The sequence below is a fragment of the Rhyacophila brunnea genome, unplaced genomic scaffold, assembly GCF_057557595.1.
Source record: "Rhyacophila brunnea isolate RB1 unplaced genomic scaffold, BYU_Rbru_1.0 scaffold_12, whole genome shotgun sequence".
NCBI lineage: Eukaryota > Metazoa > Arthropoda > Insecta > Trichoptera > Rhyacophilidae > Rhyacophila > Rhyacophila brunnea.
Window position 1 is genome coordinate 27,626,637 of NW_028232774.1, and position 15,956 is coordinate 27,642,592.

Below are 15,956 nucleotides of genomic sequence, written 5' to 3' on the forward strand. Positions count from 1 at the left end.
TTTGAAGTTAACCGATTTTCAATACGTCCTGTCAAATAGTAGTATAAAATGACAACATCGCGTCTCGCTTACTCTTGAAGAATGAGATTGGAGAGACAGTCAGCACCTTTACGTGTAAACAGTTATTGTCACGATAGTTAAAAATAAGCTCTATTGTCGACAGTAAATCCATGCACGTGTACAGGTGCTATTATATTTTTTTAACACCAACAAATTCAGCTAAAAAGTTATGCTATAAGAGCTTTTGTTTTATGATGATATTATGATATTAATTTGAAAAGAATGAGTTGATTTTTTAAATAAATACTATTTAGCTTTGCTTGAGTGCTGAATGGCCCTTGTTGGCTGGGCGATGATTGATCACTGCTAGATTCTGGTGTGACCATAATAATATTTCGTTTAATATTTTTTATATAATTTTTATGAAAATACAAGCCCCGATTAGTGTACAGATATTTTATGCCCAGTTTTTACTGAAATTGAATTATATGTAAAATATCAGTCTGCATCACACCTTTATGCTGTAAAAATGTTGTATTTCAAATAAGAGATGTACAGTAGACTCACGATTATCCGGGCTAATGGTGGGGAGATGCGGCACGGATAAACGAAAAACATGGATAATCCGAACTATGGTTTTTTCTTTATAAAATACTACATATTATTATATACTTCTAAAGCAGGCAATTATTTTAACTTGTTTAATACTCATTATTTATCAAGAAAATCTGTGATTTTGGTTTGTTTGCAGGAATCTTTTAATGATTTTCTAATATCAGTTCGAATTATATCGTTGTATACACCGTATCGTGCATGGATAATCTGCAAACCGGATAATCCGCAAATGGATAATCGGGAGTTTACTGTTATAATATATCGTCTCGTTCAAATACATAATTATGTCCATTTCACCATTGATTGTCAATTGTTTCGAATCTTTCAATCAAATTAAATTTTCTCAAAACATACCTACTTTCTTCTGTTCAGTAACCTATTCATTTATAATATCAATATAGTGTCCTGTTTCTGTATTCTCCGAGTAGAGTTCAGCTGAATTATATTTTTTCCAAATTCAGCTACTTATCTATCTAATTGTAGATTTGTTTTAAAAAGTTATATTTTTGTTTTAATTTTTGACAACAGAAATGATTTAACATTTTTTGAATCTGTCAAAAGTCAATATTTATGGCTGCATTTTATTATTGAACAACAAATGACAGCATTTAATTATCTGTGTAAGTTTTAGTCAACCAAAGTGTATTTTACACATTTGGATGAAAAGGTTATATTTCTCTTTTCTTTACATACTTATGACATCTTGAAACAGTGAAATATAACGTCATTAGGTACCTACTGTTTATTTTTTTAATTTGTAAAAGATCGAATGTAATATTTAAGTGAAATATGGCAGTCCCTTGTAAGTAATCATTGTCGACTGATACATATTCGTTGTGGTGTTGGTGTATAAAATGTGGTTTGGTTTTGGAATATTAAATTTAGATGTCACTACGTCTTTCCATAAAAAAATATTAGGTGTAATCAATATTTTGAGAGGTGCAATTATAGCTATAGTTATTATATCACTGTAATGATAATACGTAGTAGGAATATTGTATAATTAATCGTAGTGTCAATATTTTTTCTATTTTACTTATGGTGATAATTGATATTATAAGGATTTATAATTAGTGTTAGAATTCTTTATCAAATAGTTCCTGAAAATAATAATATTAATTTGATTTCCTTAGAAAAGTACAATATTAAAAAAAAAATTATACTATTATTTTACTTCTATATGTGAAAATTTGAGTAGGAAATACTATTGGACAAGTTTTATGTGCCGAGTGCAATATGTATTCTGTATTTTACTAATTTTACACAATAGACTAGTAGATGACACTAGAAATATGTGTATAATATACTTTTATTCAGCCAAAATAGTGTAGAAATATTAGTTTGTTTTAAGTGTGAATATTAAAAAATCTATTTTACAACAGAAAATGATCATCCAAATACTCATAAACCGAAATCAATTTTAAACATCAAATTTTATTGTCATACAAAATTCGTAAGTAGGTATAATTCGAATTTTTCATCCTTCAGTTTCTAATTAACAATATTTTTTTGCGTTGGATGCAAAAATGCACTTGTTAAAAAATAATGTAATTGTGTAAAATAATTTATAAATAGTGTTCAAACTTCAATATAATTTGTGTTTACAATTATGTACACATCTCAAGACTGATAAAAAAATACACATCAGATTTTTTTTTTTGTCTGAGCAGGGAATAGTTGAAACATATTAAAATGCAAAAATCCTGTGATAGAATGTGTAAATAAAAAAAAATGTTTTTCTCACCTACTATGTATGATATATTTTTTTACATTGTTTTCTCTTTGGGAGTTATATTACAAGCGAAATAATGTTTAGTTTACAAAGTATGTGATAGAAAAATCACTTAATTCGATGGTTTAATAAGTTTATGATTGTGATGTGTTATGAAGAGTGAATTTATATTGAATTAAATTCTCCAGAAATATTTAAAATGAATGTGTTATTTCTTTGAACCGATCCAAAATTAAATGATTCACCTATACCCCTTTCCCTTATGCACAATTACACGGATCAAGGCTTAGGCCTTGTCCAAACGGTGCGATTTGCCTCGCACGTAACAAGTCATGCTTTCTCCAGGTATAACAAGGCCAAACAGGGGTAGGACAAAAGTACATCATTCCCCAACTTGTCATTCAAGGAAAGATCTACAGTAAGCGTATCGGAGGACGATGCCGCATTTCGTGGCTTAAGAACTTCCATGATTGGTACGAGTGTAGCTCTACTGAACTATTCCGGGTAGCAGATGACTAAAATGTATAAAATTAAAGCAAAAAAAGGACTGCTGGTCTACTGATGAAGATAGCTACTGATACCAAATATCATAATGCCTAAATCCCCCATCAAAAATCCTGCAATCGACAGAGTTGGGAATATAATGATAATATTATTGTAACTGTAAATGAGTCAAGGTTAGACCAGGATGCACAGCGAAACAAACAAAAAGAAAGTTACCGTTATCTGTTTCTGGGCACACGAAGGATCGAGAGTAGGTACGGTCAGTCAGTAACCTACCCCGAGCCTTGAACGTCGCCTTTAAATACAATTTTCCACCTTTTCGCGCCAAAGCGTGCGTTTACAAAATAATGTTGCTAATAATTGTTACTTGTCAAGCGAAATATACTTATGTAATTCTGTACCTCAGAGGCAGACGGATGCAAGTGCCAAATACCCAATTGTTCAGGAGAGCCAAAAAACAATTTTTTATTTTAAACGAATACTCCAATAATAGGAATAACTTCCAAGAAAATATACATAGAATGATCAATATTTTTTGTATTCTAATTCAATTAAAGTACTTCTGGAATATGTAAGAAAGGAATAAATATAATACAATTTTATATCTAAAAAAAATAAAATAAAAAATGTAGTGTGGATTTACATCCTTCTGCCTCTAAAGATATTTTGTTAATGTGGATTTGTATCTTATTTACCTAGCCAAAATAAAACAATTTATAAGTTAAAAAAATTTATAGGTATAAATATAACAAAGCCAAACACTTTTTTTTTTAAATTTGATTATGTCATCACCATCATCAGCCTGAATCTATTCACTGCTGGATGAAGGCCTCGCTAATCTCCAAGCTGATTCCACTTCTCTCGTTCCTGTGCGTTGCGTTGCCAAGTACTTCCGCAGAACTTTATCATTTCATCGATCCAGCGGCCTCTAGGTCTACCTTGTGGACGTTTTGTACCTCTTGGATACCACTGGATGACTAAATTTGTCCAACGATTGTCTCTTCTTCGAGCTATGTGTCCAGCCCATCTCCATTTGAAACTTTTAATGAACTCCATTACATCGCAAACCCTTGTCTGCTTCCTTATTCACTCATTCCTCTTTTTTCCTTTCGCGTTATGCCCAGCATGCACCTCTCCAACCACGTTGCGCTTCTCTAAGTTTCTGGATCTCTCTTTTACTTAGAGTCAATGTTTCACACGCATGTGATTACGGGAAGCACACACTGGTTGAACACTTTAGGCTGTAGGCGCTTTAGGCACAGTGGGAGGTCATTTTTGAAGAAATTATTCAGGCGGCCAAAAGCACTCCAGCCTAGCTTTACTCTGCGAACAATTTCATCAAATATGCATCCATCTATAGACACTTGTTGTGCTAGATAGATGTGGTTATTCACCTGTTCGAGCTGAATGCCATTGATGAGGATCTCTTTTTGGCCCGCAAAGCAGTTGAAAATGACTTTCTTTTTTGATACATTTATTTTCAAGCCTACTTTGTTTCTTACTTCAGCGAGTTCCTGCATTCTGCTTTGGAAGTATTTTGAGTCTTGCAAACTACTATGTATTGTCATCGGCAAAGCGCAGATGACCCACGTATTCTCCATTTATGGGGGGACCCTTGTCATTCCAGTCAAGTTGCCTGAATCAGTCTTCAAAGGTAGCTGTAAATAGTTTAGGTGAGATTGTATCACCTTGTCGGCCTCCTTTGCTGATAGGAAATGCGCGATGGTTTATAGAGATGTTGTTGCGCTACTGTATGTTATTATTGAAAATATTTATATAGCGCCCAGGGATTCCTTGATTTCTGAGTGCATCGAGTATTGAAAATTTCTTTATGGAATCGAACGCTTTCTTATAGTCTATAAAATCCATGGATAGCGGCAGCCTGTATTCCTGTTACCGCTCTGATTTATCTGATGACTTGGATATGGTCCATAGTGCTGTATCCTCCTCTAAAGCTTGTTCTCCTGGCAGGTTCTCATCTAGTACATATTGCAGACGGTTTGAGAGAATTTTATCTTAGTGGATTATTGGATTTGCATCTTTCTGCTTCTAAGGTAGGTATGGCATTTGCATCTTTATGATATTATGCCTATCTTTTTTATTATAGCAACTAGGACTTTCATCTCTCTGCCTCTAATAAATAAAGCCTTTAGCATGACGATTCTTAAAAAAACTCATTTTCCCCAAAAACAGAGTTGCATCCGTCTGCCTCTGAGGTACAGATATTAATGTCCCTGAATCCGTGTTTTTAATAAGTGGAAAAGTATAAATCAACACCCTACGTAAACCCATACCTATCACTATATGAGCATGTTCATTTGTAGAGAACTTCAGACTACTATGTGAGATTAATTATCCGACAATTTGCAGGGTGTATAAAAAGACAATTCATCAGAATGAGTAGACAAGCAGCCGATAATACTACACTTCGAAAAATCATGTATAATTTGTGTATTACTGCACTCGACTAAATAATCACAATGAAAATAAAATATTGCCACCATTGGCCACTTCACTCTAGCTCGGTGTTGCTTAACCGCTGGATCACAAAAATTTTCTAATGGTCTGCAAATAGTTATCAATTTTAAAATGTATATTCCAAGCAGTACAAACTTAATATTATTCTCTCCCGGGATTTTCCACACATTTTTACACTGAGCAATAAGAAAGATGCGTTCAAAAAGAATCTGGCCCTTTAAGATTGCCGCATACAAGAGAAAGAAAAATATAGAAAAGTTTCTCAACTTTATCACACTGTTATAATAATGTCCATTATGGCTATCTGTTATAATATATGATTTAAAAACTAATTAACAGAATACTATGTATATAAATAATAGCTTTTATTTCTGCGAAGTATTTCTCCTTTTTTCACCGGTGGTCCGTAGGTGTATAAATGTCAGTCTACATTTTAATGTATGTAGTGCTCATGCTGTGGCCAAAATTGGCATTTGTTTTCCAAACATTTATCTCCTGTAGCTAATTTGAAATGCCAGATTAGGAGTGTGATGAGATACACATCGAACATCAGATATTATGCAACATAACAGAATCATGAAATTCAAAAAAGGACAATATAATACGCAACTATATTATATCGTCTCTGTTCTGGCAGAACCATTGATATACTACTAGATGAGCAGTTCCCATACAAGTGTCATTTTAAAAGTGTACCACAAAAGATATTATGAATATCGTCTTATAATATTTCCTTGTAGGTATAATGCGTTAAGACCGATAACATGGATTCCCGAATTTCACCCGTATTGCCCTGGCTGTAAAACTAAATTTGCGTTCTTGGAATAGTGAACCTAAGGGTGCTGCAACGCAAAGCAGACGGAGCAAGTCGTCATGCTCTGACTATTAGTTAGAGTAAGATGCAAGCTAGATCGGGCTTACCCAGTAAGTTTTAACAAAGGCCGACTCACTGAAAATCGGGCGTCATTTTAAGAAGCATATGATTCATCCAGTAGTATATCAATGGGCAGAACACACTAACTGGAGAATACTAGTTTTGAGTAATTTGACTTTGAAATTGTTAAAATGTTTGAAATAATGGTCTATCATGTGAGTTTATAACTAAGTAATCGTAAAAAGGATGACTTTAAAATAAAGACTGTTTATTTATTAAGAAGGTTTCCAGACGGTACAGTTTGAAATAATGAACATCTTGGTACTAACTCAATATGTAATTTTTTCGAATTAGTGTCTTCTGCCAGAACAGTGACGATATATACTATCCGAATATGCACTCGTATAAATTCTATATCAATAAATCTTACCTAGTCTTCCTGCCTCCTTTGTGTTTCTCTTCACATGGGGTGACATCAATCCGGGGTAGGTCTAAGGAATATTCATTAACTTCCAACAGAACGATAGTCATGCATTTCAAAGAAGTAATTTCACTGGTTACTGATTGTACATGCTTAAATGATAAAACAATGGGAAAAAATAAGGAAGACACCCATTTCACCAGTGGAAGAAGAGTTCTTATTGACTGAGTAAAATTCACATTTATTAAAAAATGATATAGGTCAGGGTTGGCGAACCTTTTTACGTACGCGTGCCAAAATTTCTGAAATACTATTTTTCGACTGTCTGACGTGCCGAGCAGTTTTTCATGGTGAAAAAATAGTTTTTAAAAACCCTATTAAAAAATGATGATGTTCTAGATACCACTCACCGACACATGCAGTCATTTTTTATAGGTTGAAATGAAATTATTTGTTAATGTATTAATCAATTTGAAAATTGACTTCATAATCAGTCTGATCAGATGAGACGTTCTCTCGCTACAGTGGTCTCAAGCATTGTAAATCGATCAAAAATTATAGGTTTGCAGCGCGGCATCCCCCGCCGCCTGGTGAGATTAGTGCGATATGTTGACGCAAAAAACATATGCAATAGGATCGACATATGCAATTATATATTTTACATTAAACGTAATGCTTATTGCTGAAGAGCATTTGCCTGGTATTTTTATACAATGCGATCTGTCATATAATATTATTATTATAGATACATTTTTCTCTTCAAACGCGTGCTATGCAAAATTATCTCGCGTGCTATCAGGTTCGCCACCACTGATATAGGTCATCGCCATAGGTTCAACAGATTTAGTGAATGGGCACCTTTGTACGAGAGATCATCAGATCTATCAGGATGTGGAGGTTTGCCATAATTAATCGTTGTTTTTTATTCAATCGCCATCTTAAAGACACAGCGCATTAGACATTTATATTTATGGCTGGGAAGGAAAGGATAAGTAAAACTAACAAAAAATAAATATTTATAGCACCGGTTTATTGGTTTATATCAACATTATATTAATCTTTATAAACGGACAATATACCAATAGCATTGGTTTCTCATTAATATTTTAAGTTTTGAGTACAAATTTTAAAAGGTGCTTATAATATTACAGAAAATATTTTATATAAATTTCCTTATCAACGCAAATTAGTCGAAACCATTCTGCGTTGTACAGCTGACGTTCTGGCTACATTATTATATATTTAAGGCTTAACACATTCTATACAGACAAATCTCATCAATATTCCTTTACCAACTTTAACACATTGCAAACTACACATTAATAATTAAACTAACTCAACGATTGTGTTTATTGATGTGGTATCCGCATTCAATAACTAAAAAAAAAAACATTTGAAAAGCATTATGCATTCTAATTAATCAAGCGAATGAGAATATATTCTGTAGATTTGATATTTTTGTCAGAAAAACAAGAAGATATGATTAGAGAAAACATCACTTTTAAAATGGTTTTATTAATTTTTTTATAAGATTATGGCTTGTAACATTAACATAGACTATTCAATTGAAATAATAACACAAAATATTGAAGGTGGTTAATTAAATTTGGCAAAAATGTCACTCAATCTCAAAATGCCCAACACAGAAATGATTGTATGTCTTATTGAGTTAAATCATATTTTGGATTGTATTAACAATTCCGAAGCAATAATTTATTTTACAGAAAGTAAACTACATATTACACATGAACTATTTAAATAACACAAGCAGATAAAAGCATATTATTTTGCTGGCTGAAAACACTATAGCTACTATACCCAAATTAATTAGGTCATTTATGCTACCCATAAATATGTATAAATTTAGATGGCAATTCATTACCACAACTCCATAGTAAGTGATAAATTAATAGCGAGCTGCCTCCAATATACATCTCTCGCTTTAAATACAAAATTATCATCTATATAGAATGTGAAAAAGGGGGTTTAAAATTATCATTAAATACACTTAGTACCAGAATGAATCAGTTGTTTTAAAAAGGATTAATAAGGCTTCAAAATAATGGCAGTGAATTTCAGCGAACAGACATTGCTTAACGTGTGAGTAACTTAGTAATTAGATCATCTATTCTCACAAGAGGTACTTTGTATTATCTATGTAATTGAAAGCGCGACATATCAAGATTTCATGAGTGGGAAGCAAACAATAGTTTGAATATTGTATAATTTCGTGAATAATATACGCAACTCCTTTCTTGTTAAAGTAAAACCCTGTTAATTTGAAATCGATGGGACCGAAATTCGAATTAAGTGATACAAAATGTATGGCAAAAAAAAAACAGTAAAACTTTGAAAGAAAAAGTTTTTTTTCCACAATTTTGTAACTGTTGCCGATACAATTTAATTTAGAATGGTATCAGTGGTGATTATTATTCACCAAAATTAGTGGAAATCTCTATAAATAGACTTGAATGAATTTTAGCGGATTTCAAATAAGCTGTGTTTGTATTAACGGGATTTGACTATATTACCTCCTGGGAATAGATAAAGGAACGTTACAACTGATACAGAAAACTCATGATTACAAATACAGTTTTATTAACAAAGATTTCGTCTATTCGAAACATTTTTAAATGATTTATCAATATACAGCCACGGTCATATTTAAAATAAAGTAATAAAAGGTTAATTACCATATTTGATCCTACGATGCATATGGACCTCAACAAAGTGAAGGTTGTGTCAACAATTTTTTTATGAGGAATAGTTATTACCCATTCACTTAAAGCATTGGGTCCTCATACTGGATCAAATACACATTGAAAAACATTTAAATGTGAACACTCTAAGCACTACGCAACGAGTTAATTTTTTTTATATAAAGCACGATTCCATAAAGATCATGATTTTAAAAATAAACAATATAACGGTGCATAATGTAAATGTTATTAAAATTGATTGGGATCAAATTCTGCATCTGAGAAAATTCACAAGTATGTTTAATCCGGAGCAAGAGACTTAATAGGTTGCGCGAATGGCTACCAATTATTTCTTATTAAAATAAGTCCGTGGTAATTTACGAAAAATCATTATAATCACACAATATTGTCTATCTTGGTCTTCATAATTTTAATAAATATTAATATTAAGCAGTATACAATGTTAACTATTTTTCGTATCTGTTCCTTTCAAAACAACTGACTTCTCTTGTAATTTCCATTGGTAAAAAAGCGAATGTGCTATCATAATAATAATATATATTGATCACAATTATTTGCATTATAAATATTACATTGTGTATTTATATTATTATTCTCTTCTCAAGTTATCGAGGCGAGCTTGCAGATCGGCATCGGCGTCACTGATTGGTGCCCCTCCTCCTCCGCCGGCGGCTGCGGCAGTCGGTTGAGCGGGCTGCTTCACACCTGCATTATAAAATGCACATAATATAAATTCAGAATAATGGGGATGGCACTTTGCAAAGAAAACTTGCCATCTGAATGGGAGCGGCTGGAGCAGCATTTAACTCGAAGCCCAGTTTTACTTTGTCAGAACCAAATGCCGCTTGTTCCAACCCTTGCATTTTCACGGTACCTTACGAAGATGCTGGACCTGACTTGACCACTTGCTATAGATGCTTTAACATAGTCTTACTTTCTCTTGCCCTTTCTACTTATCCCGGTGTCCTGCAAGGCCGCTAGATATAGCGTTTTCTAGTTAAGAAAGAAGTGTCTTCTAACATGATGGATTGAAATTTCAAATGAAATATAGTATGAATTACCTGAAGCTGCCAAAGATCCAGTTGCTTGAGGGAGTCCAGATAATTGATCGGTCAATTGTAAGCCCAATTCATCTAAGATCTGGGAGACAACAGCATCGCTAGAAGAAGAAATAATATGATAATTCTATTTGACACATTTACCATTAAATAAATAAATAAAATACTTCTAAAAAAAAAATTACAATACTGGATAAGAGTGTATTAAACTAGTATCGTTTTTATTAAAATATCTACGTATGCAGTGTATCCGAGTGAAAAATTGTTTTTTTTTTAATATCCGAGTCAATTTAATAATATTATTGTAATAAAATAGTATGTCTTACGTTTCTTCTTCCTCTTCATCATCTTCCATTGCATCATCCATAGCGTCGTTCATCATTTCCTCCTTCATGTCCATAATCTCTGATTGTTTTTCAAATTCCTAATAAAATTAAAATGATTTTATTATACAAGATTCCTCCTTTTAAAATTCAGCAGTCAGTTAAAGTACACTGCTGAAAAAAAGTGGTGTTGTATGATTCTGTCTGTCGTGCGGTTGACATATTGGTATATTTTTTTATAAATTAATTAATGTCTCTGACAGCCTTCATTGCATTATAGTTAGACAACGAGATGTTTAGTAAGGAAAGCGGCAGTGCCGTTACCTTAGCATGCATTGTTGGCAATTTAGTCATCCAAGCCTACACGGTTTTTTTTAAGCGTATCGCAGTCTGACAATTGTTTTTATTGCATAATACATTCAGCATTTTTTATTAGAATAATTACTTTGCATTCTTAAAAAATTTCAAATTACAAGCACGTCTAACGACATGTCACAAAATCTTTTACCCCCCCTGTCTAAATCGAAGTTTTTAACTTTCCCCCCTATTCAATGAAAATTATCGATTTTAGTATAATGTTCTGATGGAATACAGTGAAACCCCGATTCTACGATTTTCAAGGGACCCATGAACGATCCATGCGGGAAAACGATTTATGCGAGAACTAGGGAATCCAATCCCGAGCCAAAATTCTGATCCCGGGATTTCGGGATTACAATTTGACAATCCCGGGATCCCGGGACTGGTCCCGGGATTGGCATTTTTTTCCATTGTTAATATAAAAAAATTATATTTACACATAACATTGATAAAATCGGTCAAAAATAAATATAGTATAATTAATAATATTTAAGACATTTATTGTTAATATTGTATATCTACGTTCAATCTTGGAAATACTAAAAGTTTAATGGAGTAAATAATATTAAATATAGGTATATATATATATATATATAAATAATAATGTGAATTTAATACGAGATTGCTGTTTGTGATAGTAAAGACTTAACGAATGGATTAGCGAGATTTAAAATAGTAAAGCAAATAATCATGGCGTACCTACTTATGGCCTTTCCGCTTCATAAATCTAATTAGTCAGCCAAATATGAAATTGCCGTAAAACGTATGAGATCATGGTGGAATTACTTTGTTAAAAGTGCGAAGCATTGTTTTTTCCAATCTTTCTCATTTATAATAATTCATGTGAAAAAATAAAATGAATCGGCAACATACACATGGGTATAAGTCAAACTTCATTCAAACCGAGTTTATTTATATTATATTATTAGTTATTTTTTATTAAAAGTATTTTTTCTGTTATATTTTCGCTTTTATTTTATGTTACATAAAAATTGATAAAAATCAATCTCGAAATCCCGGGATTATGTTTATCAATCCCGGGATTCATAGGTATCGAAAATAGCTCGGGATCCCTAGCGAGAACGGTAGATCGGAGTTCCACTGTATTTTCATACTTTGCTGGTTTTTGTGATGTCAGATTTCCTACAACCCCCCCCATACCCTTTGTCAAAAATCATCATATTTTTAAAACCCTTTCTCCCCTTAGGGCGTAACATTCCCTGTATGTGACACATTGGCACAATGCTACATAGAATAATGTGTGCTAAAGGGCAAAATGAAAAATTATTAGAATTATACCAAAATGATGCAAACTATTCAAGAAGTGTGATTTTTAGACCAGTAGTACATAATCCACGGTCTGCCATATCATTTCTTGTGAAATTTAATGAAACAAGGAAAGATGCTTTCATCTTAAGTTTATTGTGCTGAAACAGATTTTATTGTATTGGAAAAATGCTAAAAAGGTTGGAAGCCACTGGTGTAGACCAAGGCCTGAACAAAAACGAACCATAAATGCGAGTGAGAAAGCATTCCGCATGCATATATCTCCGCAATATGCGTTAGAGTAAGATTATATTTATTAGTATATTAAGTTATAGTATTTTTTGTAAACGTCGCCGGTAAATATATTTTTGAATGACTAGTCATTTAAAAACTGCGAGCATGTGTTGCTGGAATTTATTGTTTTTGTGTTAAATAATATAAAGGTAGTAGTAATTATTTTTAGTTAATTTAGTAGAAAATATGATTAACCATGTTGTGTTTAAATTTGGTACTGGGAAGCCACATGATCGTATAACGTTTCATAGTTAAGTTAATAATAATAAAATTGAGGTTCTACTATGCATTATATGCAAGAAACAGGGCTTCATTTTGCTGAACGATACTGACTCTTTTTATATTATTACTCTGAGGTGTAGACTTACATTGCTGCCAGTGATTTCACTAGCGCAGAAACTGTGTTTCTGTGACTGGAGTGACTGGAGTATCTGTTATGTATTTTTTTATTTAAAAATAATAATGTCTAGTCACGGGAGAGAATATATGTTTATCCACAACACTTGTGCCCTGTGCTACCCACAACCAATTAGCATGTAGAAAAACTCTACTGATAAAAGTATCGTTAAATTTGTAGAATACAAACGGATGAAAATGCACAAAAACAGTCATATTGTTATAATGTACGAGAAAAACAAACCTGTAATATCCTCTGTATTTGTGGTAAATTGAGCTGCTTGTTCATACTCTGCATGGCTTTGGTGACCCCCTTCATCGCCATGGCCATTGTATTTTGAGATTTGAGTGTTTGTATTTTCAACGAGACAGCTTGTATATTCGCTTTCATCAGCATGAACTTCCGCACGTACCTCCTCGTCCTTACCAAGTCTTTTGCCATAATTTTAACCGCGTCCTGAAAAAAAAAATTAGAATCATTTGCTGGAGAATATAAACTTGACAATAGCTCAACAGGAGCTATAGACATGCCAATATCTTTAAGATAGCGTAATAATGCTAAGAAGAAATGCAGAATGAATACCTGAACTTAAAAAATCAGTCTCAAGACATTTAAATAGACAATTTGGATTTTTTATAAGAGAATATTGACTATTCCTCATCACACTTGCAATATCGGCCGGATGGTCGTCATTGTAATAATATGAACAAGCATTTGCTTTAAACGGTTTCTTAACAGTAAATATTTTTGGGTGGTCATAGGTTCTACTTGAGTCGTTTAGTCGCTCTGGAGGTTTTTTGAGTATCGAGTAAATCATGAAAAACTGTAATGTGCATTTACAGTGATTTTTAATGTAATTTAAGTTACTTTCGGTAGAAGAAAACATAAAATAAAACCTTACATCCAATTTATGTGCTGCATAATTCCAAATAAAGGCTTTTGAATAATCCCAAGAGCGGGTTTAGTCACTGACTTTCCAACAGAACAGGTTTAGTGATATACATTTGTTAACAGAGTGGAATTGGATGCGCAGTCGGACATCGATGACAAGAAACGATAATTTTTGCCCATATTTGTATCAAATAATATAAATATTTTTTAATTTATTTTGCCAAAAAATTTCACATCTCATTATCATTGTTCTGTTTATGTCAGAGGAGCAATATTTATTTAAAATCATGAGATTGTGTTATATAATCTGAAGAATTATAATTGAAATTCAATTGAATGTCAATAACTCCGTAGATTTATAATAATCAATTAATCCTACTAATAGGCACATAACGCGGTTCCTAATTTATAATTTACCCTAAATATTAGCCATTGGCACGCCACTCATTATTATGAATATTTTAGCATGTGAGCATAAAAAGGTTCACCATCATTGTTAAATATTATGTAGCCATCACAGGATAAATTGAAAATATCTGCCTACTCATTTTATTTTATCACTTTTTTACATAAGTAAATACATTATATAAATTATTATGAATCACCACAAGTAAATACCGAAATACTAGAAAAGATTACTCATTTAAACGACTATTATCTATTATTCGTATGATACCTACGTTGTTACAAAAAAGCCAAGAAATTTTGGAGTAACCACCTGAATTACGGAAAATGAAATTCTTTCCCTAAAAATGACACATACAGTTCCAAACTATAAGCGTTACTCGTTATATCAGAGAATAGGTATTTTTAAATAAGCGGTCACATAACTAAACTATAACCTAGAAACTTGTGGTTTTGGGTAGCCTCTGGGGAAGACGAAGCAGAGGAGCTTACCAGGGGTAATCTTCACTCTGACCTGAGAGAAGCAGAGGACCATCCAAATCCACGAGGGAACGACCAAGAAGAAGATAGCAACTAAACAGTTGTTTCACTACTTATTGAACATCTATTCTGCAGATTTATTTAACGTAATCTGTGGGTAGAGTACTGAAGTTATAATCTATGAGATACTTACCATTTGCCCTTCTTTCGCCAGTTTTTTAATATCAGCTATGACTTTCTTCTCCTGCTGTTCCATTTTCATTTTCTCTCTGTCCAAATCTCGCATTGCTTTATTCAATGCTCGTTGATTTTTACGAAGCATTTCATCAGGCGTCATCTTTTTACCAAATAACCAGTCCATGTTTGTAGTCTACAATTAAATGTATATTTTAAATTAAAGTTAATTTTATAGCACTTCATATAGTTTTTGTGATCGAGGTTTTTTGAGACGAAAAACCAAACCAAAACCTAACAACCTTCAGTAACCCAAAAATAAGTAAGTAGGTTGTGTTAGGTTTATTGTCTCAAAACCCCTAAACCAAAATGACGATATGGAGTATTATAATAAATGCAATACACGCATTTAAAATTAGATGCATCCGAAATTGAACATACTGTAATATTATGTTAATGTGGGTGAAATTACAGGGTCTGTAAATTAGGATGATGATTCATCGCATTGGGCGAAAATGCAAAAGATTTCTTCTTGAACAACCCAAATAATAATGACAATGGAATGATAAAAATATATATAAATTTATATGGTTTTGTTAGTGTTAATAGTCTTTTAAATTGACAAACCTTTAAATACTTCGAAGGCAATAAAAATATTTATGGAAATGTCAGTCAACTTCGACTGTCAAAATACGCAAAGTCGCAAACAGAAGTAGTGTTAGCCGCAAACAAAATTATAAGCAAACTAAACAATACTTCTTTTTCAACATCCAACCTCTTTGAAGAAAAATCAATTGATTTGAGCAAGGTTGGAATTATTTATTGAAGTCTTTATTTATTTGAGATCTTATATAATATTTGAATTATTGAAGAGATTTTAAATTTTTGCAAAAACTTAGCAAACTTAGAAAAGTAAGCGATTTTGAAAGCACTAAAAGACTAAAACATCAAAGGAGAATCGTTT

At 32.5% G+C, this 15,956-nt stretch overlaps 1 protein-coding gene across 1 annotated transcript; it reads right to left on the reverse strand.

Moving 5' to 3' along the window:
• Nucleotides 1-7,633: 7,633 nt before the first annotated feature.
• On the reverse strand, nt 7,634-15,706 carry Vps2 (vacuolar protein sorting 2). Its single transcript, XM_085961121.1, has 6 exons — nt 15,620-15,706; nt 15,012-15,188; nt 13,286-13,498; nt 10,729-10,826; nt 10,406-10,503; nt 7,634-10,049 (listed from the first exon to the last, which is right to left on the reverse strand). Exons 2-6 carry the CDS (start codon nt 15,177-15,179, stop codon nt 9,934-9,936), a joined length of 693 nt encoding a protein of 230 aa, XP_085817247.1. The 5' UTR covers nt 15,180-15,188; nt 15,620-15,706; the 3' UTR covers nt 7,634-9,933.
• Nucleotides 15,707-15,956: the final 250 nt, after the last annotated feature.

Bases quoted from the DNA above. Each gene is read 5' to 3' on its own strand.
- Vps2 (XM_085961121.1), bottom strand. From the start codon at position 15,179: ATGGACTGGTTATTTGGTAAAAAGATGACGCCTGATGAAATGCTTCGT. The intron at 10,827-13,285 runs GTTTGTTTTTCT...TAATTTTATTAG, and splicing joins AAATACAGAGGATATTACAG to GAATTTGAAAAACAATCAGA. The intron at 10,504-10,728 runs GTAAGACATACT...TTCTTCTTCTAG, and splicing joins GATGAAGAGGAAGAAGAAAC to CGATGCTGTTGTCTCCCAGA.